This window comes from Somniosus microcephalus, chromosome 10, assembly GCF_052327205.1.
Source record: "Somniosus microcephalus isolate GS21.2 chromosome 10, FLI_Smic_1.0, whole genome shotgun sequence".
Lineage (NCBI taxonomy): Eukaryota > Metazoa > Chordata > Chondrichthyes > Squaliformes > Somniosidae > Somniosus > Somniosus microcephalus.
In genome coordinates, this window is record NC_140996.1 from 229,765,704 (window position 1) to 229,792,739 (window position 27,036).

The 27,036-nt window shown below is 51.7% G+C and overlaps 1 protein-coding gene across 1 annotated transcript in view; it reads left to right on the forward strand.

The window, feature by feature from the left end:
• The window catches only part of LOC147112144 (transmembrane protein 164-like), a 52,688-nt gene extending 26,359 nt beyond the window's left edge, over positions 1-26,329 (forward strand). Inside the window, exons 3-6 of the mRNA XM_085999743.1 lie at positions 10,381-10,447; positions 11,354-11,432; positions 13,434-13,534; positions 23,447-26,329. Coding sequence (XP_085855869.1) covers positions 10,381-10,447; positions 11,354-11,432; positions 13,434-13,534; positions 23,447-23,653 — 454 coding nt within the window. The 3' untranslated portion in view covers positions 23,654-26,329. The remainder of the gene's footprint in view (positions 1-10,380; positions 10,448-11,353; positions 11,433-13,433; positions 13,535-23,446) is intronic.
• Positions 26,330-27,036: the final 707 nt, after the last annotated feature.

The following is a 27,036-nucleotide window of genomic DNA, read 5'->3' on the forward strand; positions in this document are numbered from 1 at the left end:
CAGTACTGCCCCTCCGACAGTGCGGCGCTCCCTCAGCACTGCCCCCTCCGACAGTGCGGCGCTCCCTCAGTACTGCCCCTCCGACAGTGCGGCGCTCCCTCAGTACTGCCCCTCCGACAGTGCGGCGCTCCCCCAGTACTGCCCCTCCGACAGTGCGGCGCTCCCTCAGTACTGCCCCTCCGACAGTGCGGCGCTCCCTAAGTACCGTACTGGAGTGTCGGCCTAGATTTTTGTGCTCCAGTCTCTGGAGTGGGACTTGAACCCACAACCTCCTGACTCTGAGGCGGGAGTGCTGCCCACTGAGCCCACGGCTGACACTTAACGGTTGAAGAAGGCGGCTCACCACCACCTTCTCGAGGGCGATTAGGGATGGGCAATAAATGTCGGCCTTGCCAGTGACGTCCACATCCCAAGAATGAATTTTTAAAAGATTGTTACTGGCTTGCCACCAATGACACACTAGAAAGAAGTGATTTTGTTTATTATACACGCGTTCTGGAACAATCTGGAACCTACAGCTGGAGACATGTTGATGCTTTGTTGAGGCAGCTCTGTGTGAACTGAGTCGACAGTGGCCTGCCGTTTAGGAGCCTGCCAGTTCTAACACATTTTATTTTCCATTTCCTTCCCTCGCTTGAGGCTCGAAGAAGAATTTCTGCGACTGATTGATTTCTGTGCATCTTCAAACACTACGGCGCAGTAACTCTTAAAGAAAAGAAAGACTTGCATTTCTGTAGCGCCTTTCACCACCTCAGGACGTCCCAAAGCGTTTTACAGCCAATGAAGTACTTTTTGAAGTGTAGTCACTGTCGTAATGTAGGAAACACAGCAGCCAATTTGCGCACGGCAAGATCCCACAAACAGCAATGTGATAATGACCAGATCATCTGTTTTAGTGATGGTGCTTGAGGGATAAATATTGGCCCCAGGACACTGGGGAGAACTCCCCCCTGCTCGTCTTCAAAATAGTTGATGCGCTATCAATTACTGAGAAAGACTGGAAGTTAAGAGAGTAACAAACAGGCTTTTATTAGCTAAAGAACGAAGGCATGCCTCTAGTGGTCGACCGGTCCTGAATGCCTGGGGAACTGCAGAGCAGCCGCCTTTATACCAGGGCATATGGGTGGAGCCAGGGGCGGAGCCAGCTGAGGCATGCACAGACAGGTACAACAATGGGCAAGAGTGAACAACAGTGAAGTGAATAACAGTGGTTTACCACAATAGTGCCATGGGATCTTTCTTTTACGTCCACCTGAGAGAGCAGACGGGACCTCGGTCTAACGTCCCATCTGAAAGACAGCATCTCCGACAGTGCGGCGCTCCCTCAGTACTGCCCCTCCGACAGTGCGGCACTCCCTCAGTACTGCCCCTCCGACAGTGCAGCGCTCTCTCAGTACTGCCCCTCCAACAGTGCAGCGCTCTCTCAGTACTGCCCCTCCAACAGTGCAGCGCTCTCTCAGTACTGCACTAGAGTGTCAACCTAGATTTTTGTGCTCGAGTCTCCGGAGTGGGACTTGAACCCACAACCTTCTGAGGCGAGGGTGCTACCCACTGAGCCACTGGCTGACATACATTTTTGAGTTGGACTGCGTGACCCGAGACTGCCAATCTCTCTCTGTAGCACTGAGAGCCAGGCCTTTGTTTATTCCATGTCTGTTGCCGCCAGCCTCAAATGAATGAGAAAGCAGTTGTTTGTGCCAAAGAATTCAAGAGCAGGAACCCAGCCAGCAAGTCCCCAGGCAGTGTTCCTGCCGACGCTATCTCTCGGGAGTTTCTGAGTGGGAGGAGCCTTTCAAAATACATTCAACTGTTCACAAGGATGGTGCTAGAATGCGCGAGGATGCACTGTTTTCAAATGCTATCGGCAAGCACCAAAATAATTACAATAACAAAATACTGCGGATGCTGGAAATCTGAAATAACCACAGAAAATGCTGGAGACACTCAGCAGGTCAGGCAGCATCTGTGGAGAGAGAAAGAGCGTTAATGTTTCAGGTCAATGACCCTTCGTCAGAACTGCCGGTTCCGTCAGTTCTGATGAAGGGTCATCGACCTGAAATGTTAACTCTGTTTCTCTCTCCACAGACGCTGCCTGACCTGCTGAGTGTCTCCAACATAATTACATAGGAGCAGGAGTAGGCCACTAACCCATTGGAGCCTGTTCCGCCAGTTAATTCGATCTGTATCTCCACTTCATTTTACCCGCCTTTGATCCATATCCCTCGATGCCCTGACCTAATGAAAAGAGTCGCTCTCTGTCCTGAAAGTAAAGATAATGGCCTGGAATCTGCGATGGGTAATAACGGTGAACGAGCAACGTGCGCCCTTTGAAACCGACCGCAACTTCAGGAGGCAGCGCACGGGCATCTAAACGCGGAAATCCTGAAGGTGCGGTCAGTCATTCACTGCTCCGACACAGGCTGCGCTGAGAGTCCCCCTGGAGTGTGTCAGTTTTTACTGAGGGTCCTCTGGAGTATGTCAGTTTTCACCGGGAGTCCCCTGGAGTGTGTCAGTTTTTACTGGGAATCCCCTGGAGTGTGTCAGTTTTCACTGGGAGTCCCCTGGAGTGTGTCAGTTTTTACTGAGGGTTCCCAGGAGTGTGTCAGTTTTTACTGGGAATTCTCAGGAGTGTGACTGTAGATTGTGTCTGCCTAGATTGTTTGCTCAAGTTCTTGATCCTGAATTTTGTGACCCCGGAAGTGAGAGAGCTACTGACCAGCTCTACCGTGTCCAGCTGTTTCACAGCTGAGTCCAATATCCTGACCTCACCCACCCCTCCTGACCGCTATCCAGATGTTGAGTCACCCCACCACCCCATCTGAGTATATTCAAGGCTGAGATGGATAGATTTTTGGATACTAAGGGAATTGAATATGGGGATCGGGCGGGAAAGTGGAGTTGAGGTCGAAGATCAGCCGTGATCTTCTTGAATGGCAGAGCAGGCTCGAGGGGCCGAATGGCCTCCTCCTGCTCCTATTTCTTACGTTCTAACCTCCTTGTACAGCTGTTGTACTAGTGCTCAAAGCAAGTTAAAATTCTAAAAAAACAATGTTTGCGAGAGGATTCCGTGCCGCTGCGTTTGAAGGAACGTGATTTTACATAGAAACATAGAAGATAGGAGCAGGAGTAGGCCATTCGGCCCCTCGAGCCTGCTCCGCCATTCAATGCGATCATGGCTGATCATCCAAATTCAGTACCCTGTCCCTGCCTTCTCCCCATATCCCTTGATCCCTTTAGCCTTAAGAAATATATCCAACTCCTTCTTGAATATATTTAATGAATTGGCCTCAACTGCCTTGTGTGGTAGAGAATTCCACAGGTTCACCACTCTCTCTGGGTGAAGAAATTCCTCCTCATCTCAGTCCTAAATGGCTTACCCCTTATCCTTAGACTGTGACCCCTGGTTCTGGACTCCCCCGCCATCGGGAACATCCTTCCTGCATCTAGTCTGCCTAGTCCTGTTAGAATTTTATAAGTTTCAATGAGATCCCCTCTCATTCTTCGACACTCCAGCGAATATAATCCTAATCGACCCAATTTCTCTTCATATGTCATTCCTGCCATCCCAGGTATCAGTCTGGTGAATCTTCGCTGCACTCCCTCCATGACATGAACATCCTTCCTCAGATAAGGCGACCAAAACTGCACACAATACTCAAGGTGTGGTCTCACCAAGGCCCTGTACAACTGCAGCAAGACATCCTTGTTCCTGTACTCGAATCCTCTCGCTACTAAGGCCAACATACCATTTGCCTTCTTAACCGCCTGCTGCGCCTGCATGCTTACATGGAATTTACAGCACAGAAAGAGACCATTCGGCCCATCGTGTCTGTGCCAGCCGAAAGAGCTCTCCAGCCTAATCCCACTTTCCAGCTCTTGGTCCGTAGCCCTGTAGGTTACGGCACTTCAAGCGCATATCCAGGTACTTTTTAAATGTGATGAGGGTCTCTGCCTCTACCACCCTTTCAGGCAGTGAGTTCCAGACCCCCACCACCCTCTGGGTGAAAAAAGTTCTCCTCAACTCCCCTCTAATCCTTCTCCCAATGACTTTAAATCCTTACATGATCAAAAATTCTGAAATGTGACAGCAAGTTTAGAATTAATGCAGGAACAGACTAATACTGTGCAGAAGTTCTTTCAGTTATAAGCTTGATTGGCACCCCATCCACCACCTTAAACATTCACTCCCTCCACCACCGGCGCACCGTGGCTGCAGTGTGCACCATCTACAAGATGCACTGCAGCAACTCGCCAAGGCTTCTTCGGCAGCACCTCCCAAACCCGCGACCTCTTCCACCTAGAAGGACAAGGGTAACAGGCGCATGGGAACACCACCACCTCCAAGTTCCCCTCCAAGTCACACACCATCCTGACTTGGAAATATATCGGCCTGTCGGAGTCTACGTACTCCTAGCAAAAAATACTGAACTCGGAGAGGTTCAACAGAAAAAGTTTAATTGTTGAGGCTGCATGCTGAACACAAAATGGAGTCAGAGACTACACAAAGTTCGACTGCCTTTCATCAGTGCACAGCTTCGACGACTCCTCCCCCGCTCTGGGCTTAACTATGTTGCAGATCGAGTTTCTTAAAGGTGTGATCCTTCTTAAAGGCATAACGCCTGATTTATAGTCTACGGACCGGAAAGCGGATTGTGTCCTTTCTGTGATCGGTACGCCACACAGCTCCCCCCAGAATCTGCTAGTAGGGAGTGTACGAACCGGCGTGGCAGCTTGATGGCACGGCCGGAACGGCTCTTGGCGGTTGGTGTCGGGAGCGGGGCGGTCGGACGCGTCGGGCTCTTAGGCGGTCTGCCCCGCGGTGGGGGTTGGCCCACTTGAACGGGTTCGTCGGGCTCTAGGTGCGCCAGCTTGAGCCGGTCGACCGACACCTTGTCAGTTCTGCCGCCCACTTCGAGGAGGAAGAACTTGTTCCCCGTCTGGAGTACCTTGTAGGGTCCGTCGTATGGGGGTCGTAGAGGTCCTCGGTGGGCGTCATGGCGCACGAAAACAAATTTGGCCATGTGCAGGCTAGGTGGTACGCGGGTTGCTGGTTCGCCGTGCCAGCCGGTGGGTACCGGAGCGAACTGTTGTGCTCGGTTGGCGAAAGCGTGGCGTTGCTGGTCAGCCGACCAGGGGGTCGTGGCGGTGGGCAGGAACTCTCCGGGTACGCGCAGCGGCTGGCCATACACAAGTTCCGCCGCCGCGGCTTGCAGGTCTTCCTTGACCGCGGAGCGTAGGCTGAGTAGCACCCACGGGAGGCGGTCGATCCAAGCCTCGTCCTCGAGGCTGGCACGGAGGGACGCCTTCATGGACCTGTGGAATCGCTCGCACAGTCCGTTGGCTTGGGGGTGGTAAGCCGTGGTGCGGTGAACGGCCACCCCGAGGTTTCGGGCGATGGTGGCCCACAGATCAGAGGTGAACTGCGGGCCTCTATCCGACGTCATGTCGGAGGGGACGCTGAACCGAGCGACCCAGGTACCGATGAACGCTCTCGCAATGTCGGCGGTGGTGGTGGACGTCAGTGGAATGGCCTCGGGCCAGCGGGTGGTACGGTCCACGATTGTCAGCAGGTGCATGTGACCTTGTGATGGCGGCAGGGGGCCGACGAGGTCGATGTGGATGTGGTCAAACCTTCTTTCTGGCACGGTGAACTCCTCAAGTGGGGCTTTGACGTGCTGGTGGATTTTGGCACGCTGGCAAGCTATGCAGGATCTGGACCAGATGCGCACATCTTTGCGCAGGCCGCGCCAGACAAATCGGTTGGCCACCAGTCTAATGGACGCGCGGGTGCCGGGGTGTGAGAGGCCGTGAACGATGTCAAACACCCGTTTTCGCCAGGACGCTGGGACTACGGGGCGGGGTTGCACCAAGGAGGTGTCGCATTTGACTGTGACGGCGGACGGGCCGCAGGCGACGTCGGTCAGTCGCAGCCCTGGGAGGGTTGTGGGCGCGGAGAGCAGGTCGGGGTCGGTGCGTTGCTCCGCTGCCAGTTGAGCATAGTCCACTGCCAGGTGGGTGCCGTGGACGGCGGGGTGGGATAGGCAGTCGGCCACCACGTTGTCTCGACCGGAGACATGCCGGATGTCCGTGGTGAATTCGGACACCGCGGCGAGCTGGCGTTGTTGCCTGGCTGACCACGGGTCCGCAGATTTCGCCATCGCGAATGTCAGGGGTTTGTGGTCGACAAACGCGGTGAAGGGGCGGCCCTCCAGAAGAAATCTAAAATGGCGGACTGCCAGGTACAGTGCGAGGAGCTCGCGGTCAAAAGCACTGTATTTGGCCTCCGGGGGGGCGCAGTTGGCGGCTGAAAAAGGCCAGCGGTTGCCAGGCCCCGTCGACCCACTGTTCGTACATGGCGCCGACCGCGTGGTCGGAGGCGTCCGTGGTGAAGGCCACCCTGGCGTTGGGCTGTGGGTGAGCGAGCATGGTGGTGTCGGCGAGCGCCTTTTTGGTCGAGTCGAAAGCGGTCAACATGTCCGCCGACCACTCGATTGCCATTCTGTCTTTCTTACCCCGGAGGGCTTCGTATAGGGGCCGCATGAGGTAGGCCGCTCCGGGAATGAAGCGGTTGTAAAAGTTGATCATCCCCAAGAACTCCTGGAGGCCTTTGATGGTGGTAGGCCAGGGGAACTGCTGGACGGCTTGCACCTTGGCGGGCAGGGGAATGGCTCCGTCCTGCGTGATGTGGTGACCGAGGAATTCGATCCTGCTGAAGCCGAATTGGCACTTGGCTGGGCTGATGGTGAGCCCATGCTCACTGAGCCGCTGGAACAGGGTGCGGAGGTGCTCGATGTGTTCCTGCTTGGAGGAACTAGCTACCAGGATGTCATCCAGGTAGACAAAGAGGAACTTCAGGTCCCGGAGGACCGAGTCCATGAGCCGCTGGAATGCCTGGGCCGCGTTTTTGAGGCCGAAGGGCATTCGGAGGAACTCAAATAGCTCAAAAGGGGTGATTATGGCCGTCTTGGGAACGTCCGTGGGGTGGACTGGCACCTGATGGTAACCGCGCACCAGGTCGACTTTGGAGAAGACTGAGCGGCCGGCCAGTCTAGCCGAGAAGTCTTGAATGTGCGGTATGGGGTACCGATCCGGCGTGGTGGCGTCGTTTAGGCGCCGGTAGTCCCCGCAGGGGCGCCATCCCCCGTCGGGTTTGGTGACGATGTGGAGTGGGGAGGCCCAGCGGCTGTTGGAGCGGTGGATGATGCCGAGCTGTTCCATTGTGGCGAACTCGGCCCGCGCGATCTCCAGCTTGGCCGGGTCCAGCCTGCGGGCGTGGGCATACACCGGTGGGCCTGTGGTGGGGATGAAGTGTTCTACCCTGTGCTTAGCAACCTTCGCGGAGAAGGTCGGGTTGGTGAGGGCTGGGAACTCAGCCAGGAGTGCTGAGTAGTCGTTCGTTGAGCGGGCGCGGCACTGCCAATCCATTTCGGCGGGTTGGGGGGGGGGGGGGGGGCCATGGCGCCCGGGATAGGTGACATGGTGTTCATGTCCACGAGGCGGCGCCGAGGCATGTCGACCAACAGGCCGTGGGCGCACAGGAAATCCGCACCGAGGAGCGGGGAGGGCACCTTGGCGGTGATAAACTCCCAGTGGTAGCGGCGGCCTGCGAGGTCGATGTCGATGGTGACGATGCGGGTGCCGTTGGCGGCAGCCAGCGCAGGGCCGCGGCCGCCTCACTGGATCTCGAGGGCGGACGGGGGATGATGCTGCGCTGCACGCCCGTGTCGCATAGGAAACGGCGTCCGGAGGCGCTGTCCGTAACGTACCGCAGCGCGCCTGCTTGCCCCACGGCCATCGTGTAGGCCGGTGTGGGGGCGGTTGGAAACGTGCAGGGATGGCTGCAGTGGCGTGCCCGTGCGCCGAACCAGGTATGGAAGTAGCAGTAGCCCTGGGTCAGAGGGCGTGGGGGCCCAGGGGGCCTCGTGGCCGAGCGATAGAGGGTGGAGCGCGCGCCGACGCTGCGGAGGCCAGGTCGGGGGTGACGGCGTGGTTGGAGCTGGCGGACAGGAGCTTATCGGCTTCGTCGGCCAGGGCCTCGAGGTCCGTGAGGCTGGACGCCACGATCGCCGGGCGGATGCTGGGAGGTAGTTGGTAGATAAAGAGCGTGCGGAAGAAGGAGCCGGGCGGTTTCTCGTCGGTCAGAGCAAGCATGTGTGAGAGCAAGTCTGACGGCGTGGAGTCACCGAGGCCCGGGAGGTCGAGGAGGTGACAGTTGCGCAAGAATTGGGAGGCTGTGAATTTTTTAATGAGCGCGGCCTTGAGATGTGCGTACTTGCCTTCCTCCGGAGGTTTTGTAGTGTTGTCCAGACTTTCGTGATTGTGGAGCTGCCCAGGGAGGCGAGGAGGTAGTCGTACATCGTTGCGTCGGCGGTGATGCCGCGGAGTCGGAATTGCGATTCGGCTTGAAGGAACCAGGCGGTGGCCAGGTTCTCCCAGAACTCCGGCAGCTTCACAGAAACTGTGTTTGTGTCAGCCATGGTTACGCTTAGGAGTCGTCCTGAGCATCGGGGTCACCAATGTAGGAGTCTACATACTCCTAGCAAAAAATACTGAACTCGGAGAGGTTCAACAGAAAAGGTTTAATTGTTGAGGCTGCATGCTGAACACAAAATGGAGTCAGAGACTACACAAAGTACGACTGCCTTTCATCAGTGCACAGCTTCGACGACTCCTCCCCCGCTCTGGGCTTAACTATGTTGCAGATCGAGTTTCTTAAAGGTGTGATCCTTTTTAAAGGCATAACGCCTGATTTATAGTCTACGGGCCGGAAAGCGGATTGTGTCCTTTCTGTGATCGGTACGCCACAGGCCGATCCTTCATCGTCGCTGGGTCAAAATCCTGGAACTCACAGCACTGTGGGAGCACCTTCACCACATGGACTGCAGCGGTTCAAGAGGGCGGCTCACCACCACCTTCTCAAGGACAACTAGGGATGGGCAATAAATGCTGGCCTTGCCAGCGACGCCCACATCCCGTGAATAAGAACATAAGAAATAGGAACAGGAGTAGGCCATACGGCCCCTCGGGCCTGCTCCGCCATTCAATAGGATCATGGCTGATCTGAATCTAGACTCACGTCCACTTCCCTGCCCTCTCCCTGTAACCCCTAATTCCCTTATCTGCTAGGAAAATGTCTATCTCCATTTTAAATTTATTTAATGTTGCAGCTTCCACAGCTCTCTGGGGTAGCAAATTCCATAGGTTTACTACCCTCTGAGTGAAGAAGTTTCTCCTCATCTCAGTTTTGAAAGGGCAGCCCCTTATTCTAAGATTATGCCCCCTAGTTCTCGTCTCACCCATCAGTGGAAACATCCTCACCGCATCCACCCGATCAAGCCCCCTCACAATCTTATATGTTTTGATAAGATCGCCTCTCATTCTTCTGAACTCCAATGAGTAGAGGCCAAACCTGCTCAACCTTTCCTGACACGTCAACCCCCTCATCTCCGGAATCAACTGAGTGAACCTTCTCTGAACCGCCTGGAGAGCAAGTATATCTTTTCTTAAATATGGAAACCAAAACTGCACGCAGTATTCCAGGTGTGGCCTCACCAATACCCTGTATAACTGCAGCAAGACTTCCCTGTTTTTATACTCCATCCCCCTTGCAATAAAAGCCAAGATTCCATTGGCCTTCCTGATCACCTGCTGCACCTGCATACTAACTTTTTGTGTTTCATGCACCAGGACCCCCAGATCCCTTTGTACTGTAGCACTTTGCAGTTTCTCTCCATTTAGATAATAACTTGCTCTTTGATTTTTTCTGCCAAAGTGCATAACCTCACACTTTCCAACATTATATTGCATCTGCCAAATCTCTGCCCACTCACTTAGCCTGTCTATGTCCTTTTGCAGGTTTTTTATGTCCTCCTCACTCACTGCTTTCCCTCCCATCTTTGTATCGTCGGCAAACTTGGATATGTTGCACTCGGTCCCTTCCTCCAAATCGTTAATATAGATTGTAAAGAGTTGGGGTCCCAGCACTGACCCCTGCGGAACACCACTAGTTACTGATTGCCAGCCCAAGAATGAACCATTTATCCCAACTCTTTGTTTTCTGTTAGATAGCCAATCTTCCACCCATGCCAGTATATTACCCCCAATCCCGTGATTTCTTATCTTGATCAGTAATCTTTTGTGTGGAACCTTGTCAACTGCCTTTTGGAAGTCCAAATACACTACATCCACTGGTTCCCCTTTATCCACCCTGTATGTTACATCCTCAAAGAATTCGTGCAAATTTGTCAAACATGACTTCCCCTTCGTAAAGCCATGCTGACTCCTATTAAAAAAAATTTAAAAAGCTAAAGATGCGTAAGTATCTCGACCTACAGTGTGTGTTGTGGTTTGTAAGACTCTGCTTTGTGTTTCTTCCCACAGGTTACATGTGCATATGTTGAATGGCCCCCTTCTGGCTCTGCTCTTCCCTGTAGTCAATACCAGACTGGTGAGTGTTTGGACTTGTGTCCTCCTATCTGGCTTTAACCGTGTCTCTCCGGGGTTTGCCAGGGTCAACGTTAGTCAGGTGCCGACTGTGTGCTGGACGTGCGGCCCGAGCCCCAGAACAGAGAGGCCCCGAGACCGTCCTGAAATTTGTCCTCGTCTACGGGGCGAGTGTTGCTGGCGCCGGTTGCGTCTCCGCAGGCAGCTCACCCCACAGGAGAAAGGAATGTCTCGGACACGGCTGAGCTCAGCTAAGCTACGGGAGGGATGTCAGAGTGAACAACACGGCGGGGGATCGGCGGGACGGTGGAGTCGGGGGAGGGGAGATCGGCGGGACGGGGGAGTCGGTGGGGGGGGGGGGAGATTGGCAGGACGGGGGAGGGGAGATCGGCGGGACGGGGGAGTCGGGGGGAGGGGAGATCAGCGGGACGGGGGAGTCGGGTGAGGGGAGATCGGCGGGACGGTGGAGTCGGGGGGGGGGAGATCGGCGGGACGGGGAGTCGGGGGGGGAGATCGGCGGGACGGGAAGTCGAGGGAGGGAGAGCGGCGGGATGGTGGGGTCGGGGGGAGGGGAGATTGGTGGGATGGGGCGAACTCCTGACTCCACAAAAAGGTGTGTTTTTTAAAAAAGATGTTTCGGAAACATCTGAAGAATCCCCAGGCGGGCTGGTGGGGGGGGCGGTGGGGGGGCAGGCGTAATTTTCAGACCCTCGATTAAATCTCCCCGTAACCTTCTCTGCTCTAAGGAGAACAATCCCAGCTTCTCCAGTCCATCCACAAAACTGAAGACCCTCACCCCTGGAACCATTCTGGTCAATCTCCTCCGCACCCTCTCCAGGGCCTCGACCTGTTGAGATGTTTCCTTTCCGTGTTGTGATGTTTCTCTATCTTGTGTTGTCCTTGCTTACAGCTTCCATTTGAAACGGAGGTGTATTACATTCAGCACATCCTAATGTACATCGTGCCCCTCTACTTGCTCAACAGAGGCGGTAAGTGTAACAGGCCAGTCACTGCATGTACCCTACTGATGCATTTAAGGAGAAAGAAAGACTTGCATTTCGATAGCGCCTTTCACGACCTCCGGACGTCCCAAAGCGCTTTACAGCCAATTAAGCACTTTTTTTGCAGTGTAGTCACTGTTGTAATGTGGGAAACGCAGCAGCCAATTTCTGCACAGCAAGCTCCCACAAACAGCAATGTGATAATGACCAGATAATCTGTTTTTTAGTGATGTTGATTGAGGGATAAATATTGGTCAGGACACTGAGGAGAACTCCCCTGTTCTTCTTCAAAATAGTGCCATGGCATTTTTTACGTCCCCCTGAGAGGGCAGACGGGGCCTCAATTATAACTTAACATATCCGAAAGACGGCACTTCTGACAGTGCGGCACTCTCTCAGTACTGCCCCTCCGACAGTGCAGCACTCCCTCAGTACTGCCCCTCTGACAGTGCGGCGCTCCCTCAGTACTGCCCCTCCGACAGTGCGGCGCTCCCTCAGTACTGCCCCTCCGACAGTGCGGCGCTCCCTCAGTACTGCCCCTCCGACAGTGCGGTGCTCCCTCAGTACTGCCCCTCCGACAGTGCGGCGCTCCCTCAGTACTGCCCCTCCGACAGTGCGGCGCTCCCTCAGTACTGCCCCTCCGACAGTGCGGCGCTCCCTCAGTACTGCCCCTCCGACAGTGCGGCGCTCCCTCAGTACTGCCCCTTCGACAGTGCGGCGCTCCCTCAGTACTGCCCCTCCGACAGTGCGGCGCTCCCTCAGTACTGCCCCTCCGACAGTGCGGCGCTCTCTCAGTACTGCCCCTCCGACAGTGCGGCGCTCCCTCAGTACTGCCCCTCCGACAGTGCGGCGCTCCCTCAGTACTGCCCCTCCGACAGTGCGGCGCTCCCTCAGTACTGCCCCTCCGACAGTGCGGCGCTCCCTCAGTACTGCCCCTCCGACAGTGCGGCGCTCTCTCAGTACTGCCCCTCCGACAGTGCGGCGCTCCCTCAGTACTGCCCCTCCGACAGTGCGGCGCTCCCTCAGTACTGCCCCTCCGACAGTGCGGCGCTCCCTCAGTACTGCCCCTCCGACAGTGCGGCGCTCCCTCAGTACTGCCCCTCCGACAGTGCGGCGCTCCCTCAGTACTGCCCCTCCGACAGTGCGGCGCTCCCTCAGTACTGCCCCTCCGACAGTGCGGCGCTCCCTCAGTACTGCCCCTCCGACAGTGCGAGCACTCCCTCAGTACTGAACTGGGAGTGTCAGCCTGGATTATGAGGCTCAAGACTCTGAGGGAGATCTCGAACCCACGATTTCTGACTCGGAGGCGAGAGTGTTGGCACTGAGCCACGGCAGATGAGCAGCCTGTCTGCCGTCTACGCCGGGGATACTCCAGGCCAGTGCACCTCTCCACTGCCCCACTTTAACCCGCCCACCCTGATACTGGACACAAATGGCAGACCAACTTCCCAAGTCAGCAAAAATCAGCTGAAGAATCAGATCGGGAGAAAGCATCCCTTGTGCTCCAAGTGCGGACTAAATTCCAGTACGTTGCACATTGGGATTTTGTGTCTGAAGGAAGGAAGAGAACATTAAAAAAGAATTGATGAACCACAAGATTCACTTGTATTTATACAGCACCCTTAACATAGTCAAATGTCCTAAGGTGCTTCAGAAGGAGACCAAAATTTGACACCAAGCCACATAAGGAGATATTAGGACAGGTGACCAAAAGCTTGGTCAAAGAGGTCAGTTTTAAGGAGTGTCTTAAAGGAGGAGAGGTTTAGGGAGGGAATTCCAGAGCTGAGGGCCCCAGGCAGCTGAAGGCACGGCCGCCAATGGTGGAGCGATTAAAATCAGGGATGTGCAAGAGGCCAGAATTGGAGGCGCGCAGAGATCTCGGTGGGTTGTGGGGCTGGAGGAGGTTACAGAGATAGGGAGGGGCGAGGCCATGGAGGGATTTGAACATGAGAATGAGAATAAACAAATAACTTCCTCTCCATTTTCCAGGTATATACAAACCGGAGCCTTTGGGGGACTTCTGGTGGGCAGTGCTGGCGACAGGCATGCTTTTTCTCTATCACTACACCATCCTTCAGGCCCTCGGACTAGTGAGTATGCACATTCATTTGGGACGAGATATTTTCTTTGAGTAAGATGTACGGAAATATTGGCCGAGATATGTGTTTGCGCCGGTAGTGGTCCTCGGGTAGGTCTTGGGAAGAGGGGGAGCGACAGGGAAGGGGAGGCGAGGGGGCGGGTAGTGATTGAGAGGGTGGGACCAGGAGAGGAAGCCAGGGAAGGGGGTGACGACCACAGGGGGATCGACTGGGAGAAGGGGAATTGTGTGCGATTACGAGCTGGGGAGCGGCGGGGTGGGGTAACCAAGCGATGGCTGCCCATGGTTATAATGTGGAGCTGGGAGGAACACTCTTACGCCTCCCGCCTACACAATCAGGCAAGTATTTTTTTTTGAAGACGTACCTCTTTTGGTGGCGGTCCCTTTAAGGACAGCCGGTTAGGCTGAGTGTCGAGCTGGATTTCCAGAATCTAGCCTTCCCAGCGCCGGCTGTGTTCAGGGCCAAACCAATTTGGTAAAAGAGACCTCAGGCAGGCGTTTGGGGGGCCTTTATTTGCCTATGGCCCGAGTCGCCTCATTTTGATGGCCCAGTCCAATACGGCGGGCGGTCCATTTCCGACTCGGAATGGGCACGGGCACTGTGCCCACCAGATTTTGGATGCTTTGGCGCCCATTTCACGCCTGCCAAAACAGGCACAGCGTCATGGAATGTCTGGGGCCATTGTGTGTTGGCTTGGCTCAAGTTGGTTGCACTCTGGGTCAGAAAGTTGTTTGAAACCTTTCTCAGCTGACACTCCAGCGCAGCACTGAGGGCGAAAATTAAAAACAAAAAGGTGGTTCCGCTTCTCTTCAACAACAACCACCTTGTATTTATATAGCGCCTTTAACCTAGTCAAACGTCCCAAGGCGCTGCACAGGAGTATTTTAAGATAAAAATTTGACACTGAGCCACATGAGATATTAGGGCAGGTGAGCAAAAGCTTGGTCAAAGAGGAAGGTTTTAAGGAGCGTCTTAAAGGAGGAGAGAGAGGTAGCGAGGCGGAGAGGTTTAGGCAGGGAATTCCAGAGCTTAGGGCCCCAGCAACAGAAGGCACAGCCGCCAATGGTGGAGCGATTATAATCAGGGATGCTCAAGAGGCCTGAATTAGAGGAGCGCAGAGATCTCAGCGGTTGTGGGGCTGAAGGAGGTTACAGAGATAGGGAGAAGGGCGAGGCCATGGAGGGATTTGAAAACAAGGATGAGAATTTTGAAATCGAGGCACTGCTTAACCGGGAGCCAATGTAGGTCAGCGAGCACAGGAGTTGATGGGCGAACGGGACTTGGTGCGAGTTAGGACACGGGCAGCTGAGTTTTGGATGACCTCTAGCTTACGTAGGGTAGAACATGGGCGGCCGGCCATGCGTTGGAAGTGTGTTGGAATAGTCCAGTCTAGAGGTAACAAAGGCATGGATGAGGGTTTCGGCAGCGGATGAGCTGAGGCAAGGGCGGAGACGGGCGATGTTACGGAGGTGGAAATAGGCGGTCTTTGCTATGCTGCGGATATGTGGTCGGAGCTCATTTCGGGGTCAAATATGACACCAAGGTTGTGAACAGTGTGGTTCAGACTCCGACAGGTGTTGGGGACATCTGTTTGAGGCTGAACATCGGAGGACCAGTAATTGGTCTGTGCCTCAACAGTGGGAGGTTTGCTAATTGCTAGGTTTAAAAATATCACTCCTGTGCTCGACAGAATAGAATTCGGCACAGGTTTCTTAAAATAGAAGATTAATTACAGGAAAAATTGTGACACGAGCCCCTCGGGAACCAGAAGAAACCGGTTCCAACAGGGATCACAATCCGGAACGGAGAGAGCAAGTGCCGGAAAAGCACCGGACGTCGCCAACATTCAGGAAAGGATAGGTTAATGGGTCAGGCTTCATCTCTCAGGACTCTAATTCCACCCCACTCCCACCACCACCTCCCCCTCCCGGCCCAATCCTAGACTGGAAACATTAAACCTAAATGCCCCTCAGGAAGGAGACATCGGCCTCGGAGGGGGAGCAGCGCAGATTCACCAGAATGATACCGGGACTAGAAGGGTTAAATTACGAGGCCAGGTTGCACAGACTGGGCTTGTATTCCCTCGAGTTAAGAAGATTGAGGGGTGAACTGATCGAGGTGTTTAAGATGATTAAAGGATTCGATCGGGTAGAGAGAGAGAAACTATTTCCTCTGGTGGGGGGAGTCCAGAACAAGGGGGCAGAACCTTAAAATTAGAGCCAGGCCGTTCAGGGGTGATGTCAGGAAGCACTTCTTCACACAAAGGGTGGTGGAAATCTGGAACTCTCTCCCCCAAATAGCTGTTGAGGCTGGGGGTCAATTGAAAATTTCAAAACTGAGATTGATAGTTTTTTGTTAGTCGAGGGTATTAAAGGCATTCGACATGGTGCCACATAAAACGTTACTGCATAAGATAAGAGCTCATGATGTTTGGGGTACTATATTAGATTGGATCGAGGATTGGCTGACTAACAGAAAACAGACTCGGGATAAATGGGTCATTTTCAGGTTGGCAAACTGTAACTAGTGGGGTGCCACAGGGATCAGTGCTGGGGCCTCAACTATTTACAATCTACATTAGTGACTTGGATGAAGGGACCGAGTGTACTGTAGCCAAATTTGCTGATGATACAAAGATGGGTGGGAAAGCAAATTGTGAGGAGGACGCAGAGTCTGCAAAGGGATAGAGATAGGTTCAGTGAGTGGGCAAAAATTGGCAGATGGAGTATAATGTGGGAAAATGTGAGGTTATCCACTTTGGTAGGAAGAACAGAAAAGAAAAATATTATTTAAATGGAGAGAGACTACAGAATGCTGCGGTACAGAAGGATCTGGGGGTCCTCGTACATGAAACACAAAAAGTTAGCGTGCAGGTACAGCAAGTAATTAGGAAGGCAAATGGAATGTTGCCCTTTATTGCAAGGGGGATGGAGTATAGAAGTAGGGAAGTCTTGCTACAACTGTACAGGGCGTTGGTGAGACCACACCTGGAGTACTGCGTACAGTTTTGGTCTCCTTATTTAAGGAAGGATATACTTGCATTGGAGGCAGTTCAGAGAAGGTTCATGAGGTTGATTCCAGAGATGAGGGGTTGTCTTATGAGGAAAGGTTGAGCAGGTTGGGCCTATACTCATTGGAGTTTAGAAGAATGAGAGGTGATCTTATTGAAACATATAAGATTCTGAGGGGGCTCGACAGGGTAGATGCAGAGAGGATGTTTCCCCTCGTGGGGGAATCTAGAACTCGGGGGCACAGTCTCAGAATAAGGGGTCGGCCATTTAAATCGGAGATGAGGAGGAATTTCTTCTCTGAGGGTCGTGAATCTGTGGAATTCTTTACCTCAGGGAGCTGTGGAAGCTGAGTCATTGCATATTTTCAAGGTTGAGATGGACAGATTTTTGAGCTACAGGGGAGTCGAGGGTTATGGGGAGCGGGCAGGAAAGCGGAGTTGAGGCCAAAATCGGATCAGCCATGAACTCATTAAATGGAGGAGCAGGCTCGAGGGGCTGAATGGCCAACTCCTCCTCCTATTTGTTATATTCTTATGCTCCCTCAGTACTGCCCCTCCGACAGTGCGGCGCTCCCTCAGTACTGCCCCCTCCGACAGTGCGGCAGTCCCTCAGTACTGCCCCTCCGACAGTGCGACGCTCCCTCGGTACTGCCCCTCCTACAGTGCGGCGCTCCCTCAGTACTGCCCCTCCGACAGTGCGGCGCTCCCTCAGTACTGCCCCTCCTACAGTGCGGCGCTCCCTCAGTACTGCCCCTCCGACAGTGCGGCGCTCCCTCAGTACTGCCCCTCCGACAGTGCGGCGCTCCCTCAGTACTGCACTGGGAGCGTCAGCCTGGATTTTGCGCTCCAGTCTCTAAACTTGAACCCACAACCTTCTGACTCCAAGGCCATTGCTGACCCCTTTATAGGCTAAAGATTAACCCGGGATCCTGCTGGCCTTCATGACTCAGTAAGAAGGGAAGTCGGATGGAACCATTCCAGCCAAAGGGTAAAGGAGTTGTGGAATAAGCTCTCGGGGAAAGGTCACTGAAGCAGGCAGTATAAATGGCGTTTCTGCGGCCGTAGACGTGACTCCAGGATGGTTTGTTGCCTCCCTGGTTCCAGGGTCAAGGATGTCACTGAACGGCTGCAGGGCATTCTGAGGGGGGACGGTGAACAGCCAGAGCTCGTGGTCCATATCGGTACCAATGACATAGGTAGGAAGAGGGATGATGTCCTGCAGGCAGAATATAGGGAGCTAGGGAAGAGGTTAAAAAGCAGGACCTCAAAGGTAGTAATACTACCAGTGCCACGTGCTAGTGAGTCCAGAAATAGGAAGATAGAGCGGATGAATGCGTGGCTGGAGAGATGGTGTAGGAGGGAGGGCTTTAGATTCCTGAGGCATTGGGGGAGGTGGGACCTCCACAAACCTGACGGGTTGCACCTCAACGGGAACGGGACCAATATCCTCGCGGGAGGGTTTGCTAGCGCTGTTGGGGAGGGTTTAAACTAGCTTGGTAGGGGGATGGGGACCTAAGTATAGAGTCAATAGGGAGGGAAGAAAAACTGGAATTGGGAAACAAAAACGTAGAAAGTAAATTGGAAGGACAGAGGAATCAAGGGCTAGAAAGTAGTCAACAAGGAGGTTTGCCTGTACTCAATGGTATAAACTTCAATGCAAGGAATATAGCGAACAAGGCAGATGAGATGAGGGCACAGGTAGATACTTGGGACTATGATATTGCAGCTATTAGAGAGACGTGGCTGAGAGAGGGGCAGGTATGGCAGCTCAACATTCCTGGTTACAGGATTTTCAGACGGGATAGAGAGGGAGGTAAAAAGGGAGGGGGGGGTCGCGGTATTGATTAAAGAAACTATTACAGCTGTGAGGAGGGATGATATGTTGGAGGGATCATTAAACAAGGCCACATGGGTCGAATTGAAAAACAAAAAAGGGGCGATCACACTGCTGGGCGTGTACTACAGACCCCCAAACAGTGAGAGGGAGATAGAAGAACAAATATCTAGACAAATTTCTGAGAAGTGCAAAAACTATAGGGCAGTAATAGTAGGGGATTTCAACTACCCCAATATTAACTGGGATAAAATTAGTGTGAAGGGCATAGAGGGTGCAGAATTCCTAAAATGCATCCAAGAGAACTTTTTTAGCCAGTATGTAGCAAGCCCAACAAGGGAGGGGGCGGTTCTGGACTTAGTTTTAGGGAATGAAGCTGGGCAGGTAGAGGACGTATCAGTGGGGGAGCGTTTTGGTGCTAGTGACCATAATTCTGTTAGATTTAAGGTAGTTATGGAAAAGGACAAGGATAGACCAGGAATAAAAATTCTAAATTGGGGAAAAGCAAATTTTGCTAAGCTCAGAGGGGATTTAGCCATAGTGGACTGGAAACAGCTACTTGAAGGTAAATCAGTGTCAGAGCAGTGGGAGGCATTCAAGGAGGAGATTCGGAGGGTTCAAACCAAATATGTGCCCTTAAAGAAAAAGGGTGGATTAACAAATCTAGAGCTCCCTGGATGTCTAGAGACATGCAGGGTAGGATAAAGAAAAAAAGGGAGGCGTATGTCAGATACCGAGGGCTAAATACTCCAGAATCTTTAGAGGAGTACAGAAAGTGCAGGGGTGCAATTAAAAAGGATATTAGGAAAGCAAAGAGAGCATGAAAAATTCTTGGCAAGTAAAATCAAGGAAAACCCAAAGATGTTTTATAAATATATTAAGAGTAAGAGGATAACTAAAGAAAGGGTAGGGCCTATTGGAGATCATGAGGGTAATCTGTGTGTGGAGGCGGGAGATGTCGGTAGGGTTCTTAATGAATACTTGCGTCTGTTTTCACAAAGGAGAGGGGCGAAGCAGACATTGCTATCAGAGGGGAGGAGTGTGAAATATTAGATGAAATAAACATAGTGAGAGAGGAAGTATTGAGGGGTTTAGCAGCTTTAAAAGTGGATAAATCCCCAGGCCCGGATGAAATGTATCCCAGGCTGTTAAGCGAAGCAAAAGAGGAAATAGCAGAAGCCCTGACCATCATTTTTCAATCCTCTCTGGCTTCAGGTGTGGTGCCGGAGGACTGGAGGACTGCTAATGTGGTACCCGTGTTTAAAAAGGGAGAAAAGGATAGACCGAGTAATTACAGGCCAGTCAGCCTAACCTCGGTGGTGGGAAAATTATTGGAAAGAATTCTGAAGGACAGGATAAATCTTCATTTAAAAAGACACGGATTAATCAAGGATGGTCAGCACGGATTTGTTAAGGGAAGGTCGTGTCTGACAAACTTGATTGAATTTTTTGAGGAGGTAACAAGGAGGGTAGATGAGGGTAGTGCGTTTGATGTAGTGTATATGGACTTTAGCAAGGCTTTTGATAAGGTTCCACATGGCAGACTGGTCACGAAGTTAAAAGCCCACGGGATCCAGGGCAAAGTGTCGAGTTGGATTCAAAACTGGCTCGGAGACAGGAAGCAGAGGGTAATGGTTGATGGGTGTTTTTGTGACTGGAAGGCTGTTTCCAGTGGGGTTCCGCAGAGCTCAGTACTAGGTCCCTTGCTTTTTGTGGTATATATCAATGTTCTAGACTTGAATATAGGGGGTATGATTAAGAAGTTTACAGATGATACTAAAATCGGCTGTGTGGTTGATACTGAAGAAGGAAGTTGTAGACTGCAGGAAGATATCAATAAATTGGTCAGGTGGGCAGAACAGTGGCAAATGGAATTCAACCCGGAGAAGTGTGAGGTAATGCATTTGGGGAGGGCCAACGAGGAAAGGGAACACACATTAAATGCAAGAAGGATGTTCTCGATGACTGGGGAGTCCCGAACCAGGGGTCACAGTCTAAAGATAAGGGGTAAGCCATTGAAGACTGAGATGAGGAGGAATTTCTTCACCCAGAGAGTGGTGAACCTGTGGAATTCTCTACCACAGAAGGCAGTTGAGGCCAATTCATTAAATATATTCAAGAAGGAGTTAGATATATTTCTTAAGGCTAAAGGGATCAAGGGATATGGGGAGCAAGCAGGGACAGGGTACTGAATTTGGATGATCAGCCATGATCTCATTAAATGGCGGAGCAGGCTCGAGGGGCCGAATGGCCTACTCCTGCTACTATCTTCTATGTTTCTATGGTAGGACACTGAGTAGTGTAGAGGAACAAAGGGACCTTGGAGAGCATGTCCACAGATCCCTGAAGGTAGCAGGCCAAGTAGATAAGGTGGTTGAGAAGGCATACGGAATGCTTGCCTTTATTAGCCGTGGCATAGAATACAAGAGCGGGGGGGGGGGGGGGGGGGGGGATTATGCTTCAACTGTATAAAACACTAGTTAGGCCTCAGCTAGAGCACTGCGTGCAGTTCTGGTCACCACATTACAGGAAAGATGTGATTGCACTAGAGAGGGTACAGAGGAGATTTATAAGGATGTTGCCAGGAGTAGAGAATCTTAGCTATGAGGAAAGACTGGATAGGCTGGGTCTGTTTTCCTTGGAACAGAGGAGGCTGAGGGGAGACCTTATTGACGTGTATAAAATTATGAGGGGCCTAGATAAAGTGGATAGAAAGGACCTATTTCCCTTAGCAGAGGGGTCAACAACCAGGGGGCACAGATTTAAAGTAATTGGTGGAAGGTTTAGAGGGGATTTGAGGGGAAATGTCTTCACCCAGAGGGTTGTGGGGGTCTGGAACTCACTGCCTGAAAGGGTGGTAGAGGCAGAAACCCTCATCACATTTAAAAAGTACTTGGATGTGCACTTGGGATGCTCTAACCTGCAGGGCTACGGACCAAGAGCTGGGAAGTGGGATTAGGCTGGAGAGCTCTTTGTTGGCCGGCGTGGACACGATGGGCCGAAATGGCCTCCTTCCGTGCTGTAACTTTCTGTGATTCTATGATTCTATGAAATGGGTTCAACAGACATGTAGATTTGTTTCTGGGAAGAGTGAGAGGATCGAATGAGTCGGCGGGTTGTTAGAATATAAAGGGAAGGACTTTGCCAAGTGACCTTTTCCTCTTTTTAAGACTTCATATGTTCTAAATAAAAGTGCCCCCCATTTAAAAATTATAATCTCACAGCACAGGAGGAGGCCATTCAGCCCATCATTCCTGTGCCGGCTCTTTGAAAGAGCTCTCCAATTAGTCCCACTCCCCCTGCTCTTTCCCCAGAGCCCTGCAAATTTATCCTTTTCAAGTATTTATCCAATTCCCTTTTGAAAGTTATTGAATCTGCTTCCACCGCCCTTTCAGGCAGCGCATTCCAGATCACAACAACTCGCTGCATTAAAAGAATTCTTGTCGTCTCCCCCTCTGGTTCTTTTGCCGATTATCTTAAATCTGTGTCCTCTGGTTACCGACCCTCCTGCCACGGGAAACAGTTTCTCCCTATCTATCAAAACCCCTCATCATTTTGAACGCCTCTATTAAATCTCCCCTTAACCTTCTCTGCTCTAAGGAGAACAATCCCAGCTTCTCCAGTCTCTCCACATCACTGAAGTCCCTCATCCCTGGCACCATTCTAGTAAATCTCCTCTGCGCCCTCTCCAAGGCCTCAACATCCTTCCTAAAGTGCGGTGCCCAGAATTGAACACAATACTCCAGCTGGGATCTAACCAGTGTTTTATAAAGGTTTAGCATCACTTCCTGGCTTTTTGTAATCTTTGCCTCTATTTATAAATCCAAGGGTCCTATTTGCTTTTTTTTAACATTCTTCTCAACTTGTCCTACCAACTTCAAAGATTTGTGTATGTACATCCCCAGGTCTCTCTGTTCCTGAAGCAAAATACTGCGGATGCTGGAAACCTGAAATAAAAACAGAAAATGCTGGAAATACTCAGCAAGGCAGGCAGCATCCGTGGAGAGAGAAACAGAGTTAATGTTTCAGCTCGATGACCTGTTCTGACGAAGGGTCATCGACCTGAAACGTTAACTCTGTTTCTCTCTCCACAGATGCTGCTGACCTGCTGAGTGTTTCGAGCATTTTCTGTTTTTATTTCTCTCTGTTCCTGCCCTGCCACCTTCAAAGACTTGTGTACGTACACCCCCGAGTCTCTCTGTGAAGAATGACAGGTGATCTTATTGAAACATATATGATTCTGAGGGGGCTCGACAAGGTAGATGCAGAGAGGATATTTCCCCTCGTGGGGAAATCTAGAACTAGGAAGCTTGAATTTCAGAATAAAGGGTCGCCCTTTTAGAACTGAGATGAGGAGGAATTTCTTCTCCGAGGGTTGTAAATCTGTGGAATTCTCTGCCCCAGAGAGCCGTGGAGGCTGGGTCATTAAATACATTGAAGGTGGAGATAAGACAGATTTTTGCAAGATAAGGGAGTGAAGGGTTATGGGGAGCGGGCAGGGAAGTGGCTTTGAGTCCAAGATCAGCCATGATCTTATTGAATGGCGGAGCAGGCTCGAGGGGCCGAGTGGATTATTCCTGCTCCGATTTCCTATGTTCTTATGCCCTGCACCCCCTTTAAAATTGTGCCATTAATTTACAGGAAACTCTTTGGTATCCGGCACCGATGGGACCGGCGTGGTGCCGGTTTATCAAAAAGTCCGGATTACAGAGAGGTATAGTTTAAAAGGTTACGAGAGCTCCGTACACAGCAACAAATCCAGGCTTCCCTGTTGCTTAGCAACATGTGCAGGAACTCCGGCCACAGACCAAGCGTCCCTGTTGCTTAGCAACAAGCGTAGAAGCCCCAGTTACACAGCCACAGATCCAGGAACTGCCACTAATATGAAGTAAAACTTACCTGAACCTACTCCTGAATTTTGCCGGTTAACAGAGATTTCCGGTTATTTAGGTGCCGGTAAATCGAGAGTTTCCTGTATGTTGCTTCTCCGCGTTCTTCCTTCCAAAATGCATCATTCACGCTGATCGAGGAATCTTATTTTTAAATGCCGTTTCTCTAGATGACCACCGTGAATTTGAACAGCATGCTCTGCCCGGCCATCTCCGACCCCTTCCACGGACCCTTCTATCGGATGTGGGCATCCGTTCACCAAACCGCGTTGCTGCTGGTGCACGGGAAGCTGATCATTCTCCTGTCCTCCACCCTGCCTCTGCTGGCTCATTGCCTCCCCAAGGGTACACAGCAACGTTCCCAGAAGCTGGACTGAGGTGGCACTCCACGGGAAGAGCTTGTTCGCTGGTGCAGCTGTAACGTGTGCGGAGATTAGAGGAACGGTGCCACAATAAATTTAAAAAAAGGAAGGATTGCAGAGTGCTCTGGGACAAGAAATAAAAAAAAAAAGGAAAAAGCTTCCTGCGGGAAAGAGGGAAGAGAATTCAGTGCCGTTAACCAGGACTTTGGCAGAACACCGTGTTGGGTGTCTGACGATTCCATGGCAGGTCCTCCAACTGTGGGCAAAAAAAAGCCACCCAACACAGACAATTGGATTGTAGATTCTGCCCTTCCGGTGTCTGCTGTATTTGACAGCAGCACCTTGAGCGACGGGGACACAAGGGTGAAGTACTAGAGCGGATCGCGGCGAATCAAAAGCTTCGGGCAGAAAGGAAAACCTACCTCGACAACATGAAAGTCTCTCAGTCTACACTGAAAAAGAAAGACTTGCATTTCTATAGCGCCTTTCACGACCACCGGATGTCCCAAAGCGCATTACAGCCAATTAAGTACTTTTTGAAGTGTAGTCACTGTTGTAAGGTGGGAAACGCAGCAGCCAATTTGCGCACAGCAAGCTCGCACAAACAGCAATGTGATAATGACCTGATAATCTGTTTGTGATGTTGGTTGAGGGATAAATATTGGTCCCAGGACACCGGGGAGAACTCCCCTGCTCTTCATTCGAAATAGTGTCTGTGGGATCTTTTATGTCCACCTGAGAGAGCAGACAGGGCCTCGGTTTAACGTCTCATCTGAAAGACGGCACCTCCGACAGTGCGGCGCTCCCTCAGTACTGCCCCTCCAACAGTGCGGCGCTCCCTCAGTACTGCCCCTCCGACAGTGCGGCGCTCCCTCAGTACTGCCACTCCGACAGTGCGGCGCTCCCTCAGTACTGCCCCTCCGACAGTGCGGCGCTCCCTCAGTACTGCCCCGTCCGACAGTGCGGCGCTCCCTCAGTACTGCCCCTCCGACAGTGCGGCGCTCCCTCAGTACTGCCCCTCCGACAGTGCGGCGCTCCCTCAGTAAAACAAAAGGTGTATAAATTCGTCCAGAATAAGAGGGCATAACCTTAAAATTAGAGCCTGGCTGTTCAGGGGTGATGTCAGGAAGCACTTCTTCACACAAAGGGTGGTGGAAATCTGGAACTCTCTCCCCCAAAAAGGCTTCCATGGAATGGGGGTCAATTGAAAATTTCAAAACTGAAGTTGATAGATTTTTGTTGGGTAAGGGTATTAAAGGTTATGGAACCAAGGGCAGATAGATGGCGTTAAGATACAGATCAGCCGTGATCGAATTGAATGGCGGAACAGGCTCAAGGGGCTGAATGGCCTCCTCCTGTTCCTCTGTAACAGGCTCGAGGGGCTGAATGGCCTCCTCCTGTTCCTCTGAGAAGGGAACAGAGGGCTACTCTGATAGATTTAGATGAGGAAAGACGGGAGGAGACTCGAGTGGAGCATAAACGCTGGCATGGACTGGTTGGGCCAAATGGCCTGTTTCTGTGCCGTATATCCTGTGTAATCCTTTGTAACCATTCCTTGTGGTACTGCCATTGTGTTTGCTGCTAAGTGACCAAGATTTCACTTTTGTAATGTTTGCTTTGGAAGGGAAATTCTTGGATAATTCAGGAGCTGAGTTACTGTGTTGGTGGAGGGCGTGAGGTGGTTGCTGTGGCATCTTCTGTTTGTTTGTTTATTTAAATATAGAAATGAGAAAAACCTCAAGAGTGACAGGGAGCCTGGTGACTCACAACTTATAAAGGTCTCGCCGTCGGAAAGGGAAACTTCAGTTTATCCACCATTCCTATTTCTTTTGCACCCCAGCAGTGTTGTCACTGGTATTTCAGGGGAGTGCAATGGTGTGTCCTTTTGAACTGTGAGAAGCACACAACAACAACAAGTATTTATATAGCGCCTTTAACGTAATAAAATGTCCCAAGGTGCTTCACAGCAGCGATTATCAAACAAAATTTGACACCGAGCCACATAAGGGGAAATTAGGACAGATGACCAAAAGCTTGGTCAAAGAGGGAGGTTTTAAGGAGCGTCTTAAAGGAGGAGAGAGGGGCGGAGAGGTTTAGGGAGGGAATTCCAGAGCTTAGGGCCCCAGGCAGCTGAAGGCACGGCCGCCAATGGTGGAGCGATGGAAATCGGGGATGCTCAAGAATTGGAGGAGCGCGGAGATCTCGGAGGGTTGTAGGGCTGGAGGAGGTTACAGAGAAAGGGAGGGGGGCGAGGAGGCCATGGAGGTTTCTGAAAACGAGGATGAGAATTTTAAAATCGCGGCGTTGCTGGATGGGGAGCCAATGTAGGTCAGGTAGGAGCTAATAATTCCACAGCAGAGTGGAGAGCAGCCTTGGGGGACGGGTTCACTCTTAATGAGGATGGGAAATGCTAGTCCTGAAATTACACTAGGGTACGAGCACTTAACCGACTCCTTTTTAATTCCTCGCTCAGCTATCCTAAGAGGCGTTAATCCTATTTATTTTAAATGGATTATCACATAAGAGTTTGTACGCGAGTATTTCAGGGGCATTATCGAAAGGTGTTGAGGACAGCGATGCCGATTTTATTTGTGAAATTGTTAGTGCCGACTATTCTGGTTTTTTGGTAATGATTTATATCTTAACGACAATGTACAGATTCAATAAAATAAAATAATTCTACACAAAGCATTAATGGAAAATTTTGATTTTCTTTTTCAAACCTGATTTTCCCCAGTTGCTGCCAAACACACACATACGGGGTGATCTTCTGACCTGCCAGTGCTGCCTTACCCATCAGCAGCGTAGAGCGGAATCCTGGGCACACTGGCCAGGCTGGAAATCACCAATATTACGGTCACTGAGTATCGTTCTGGAATTCTTCCTCTAATATTCCTAACTCTGCGATCACACAATAGAACAATCAGTGGCTCCATTCCTCGGAGCTCCCGGATGTTGTGACCACAACACCCCATTTAATGTAGCTACTCACTTTTGGTTGACCAGTACAGAGACCATGAAAAGAAAGACTTGTATTTCTATAGCGCCTTCCAGGACCACCGGACGTCCCAAAGCGCTTTACAGCCAATGAAGTATTTTTTTGGAGTGTAGTCACTGTTGTAATGTGGGAAACGCAGTAGCCAATTTGCGCACAGCAAGCTCCCACAAACAGCAATGTGATAATGACCTGATAATCTGTTTTTGTGATGTTGATTGAGGGATAAATATTGGCCCCAGGAGTCATAGAGTTTTACAGCACAGAAAGAGGCCCTTCGGCCCATCGTGTCTGCGCCGCCCATCCATCCCTGTCCAGTCTAATCCCATTTTCCAGCATTTGGTCCATAGCCTTGTATGCAATGGCATTTCAAGTGCTCATCCAAATGCTTCTTGATCTCCCC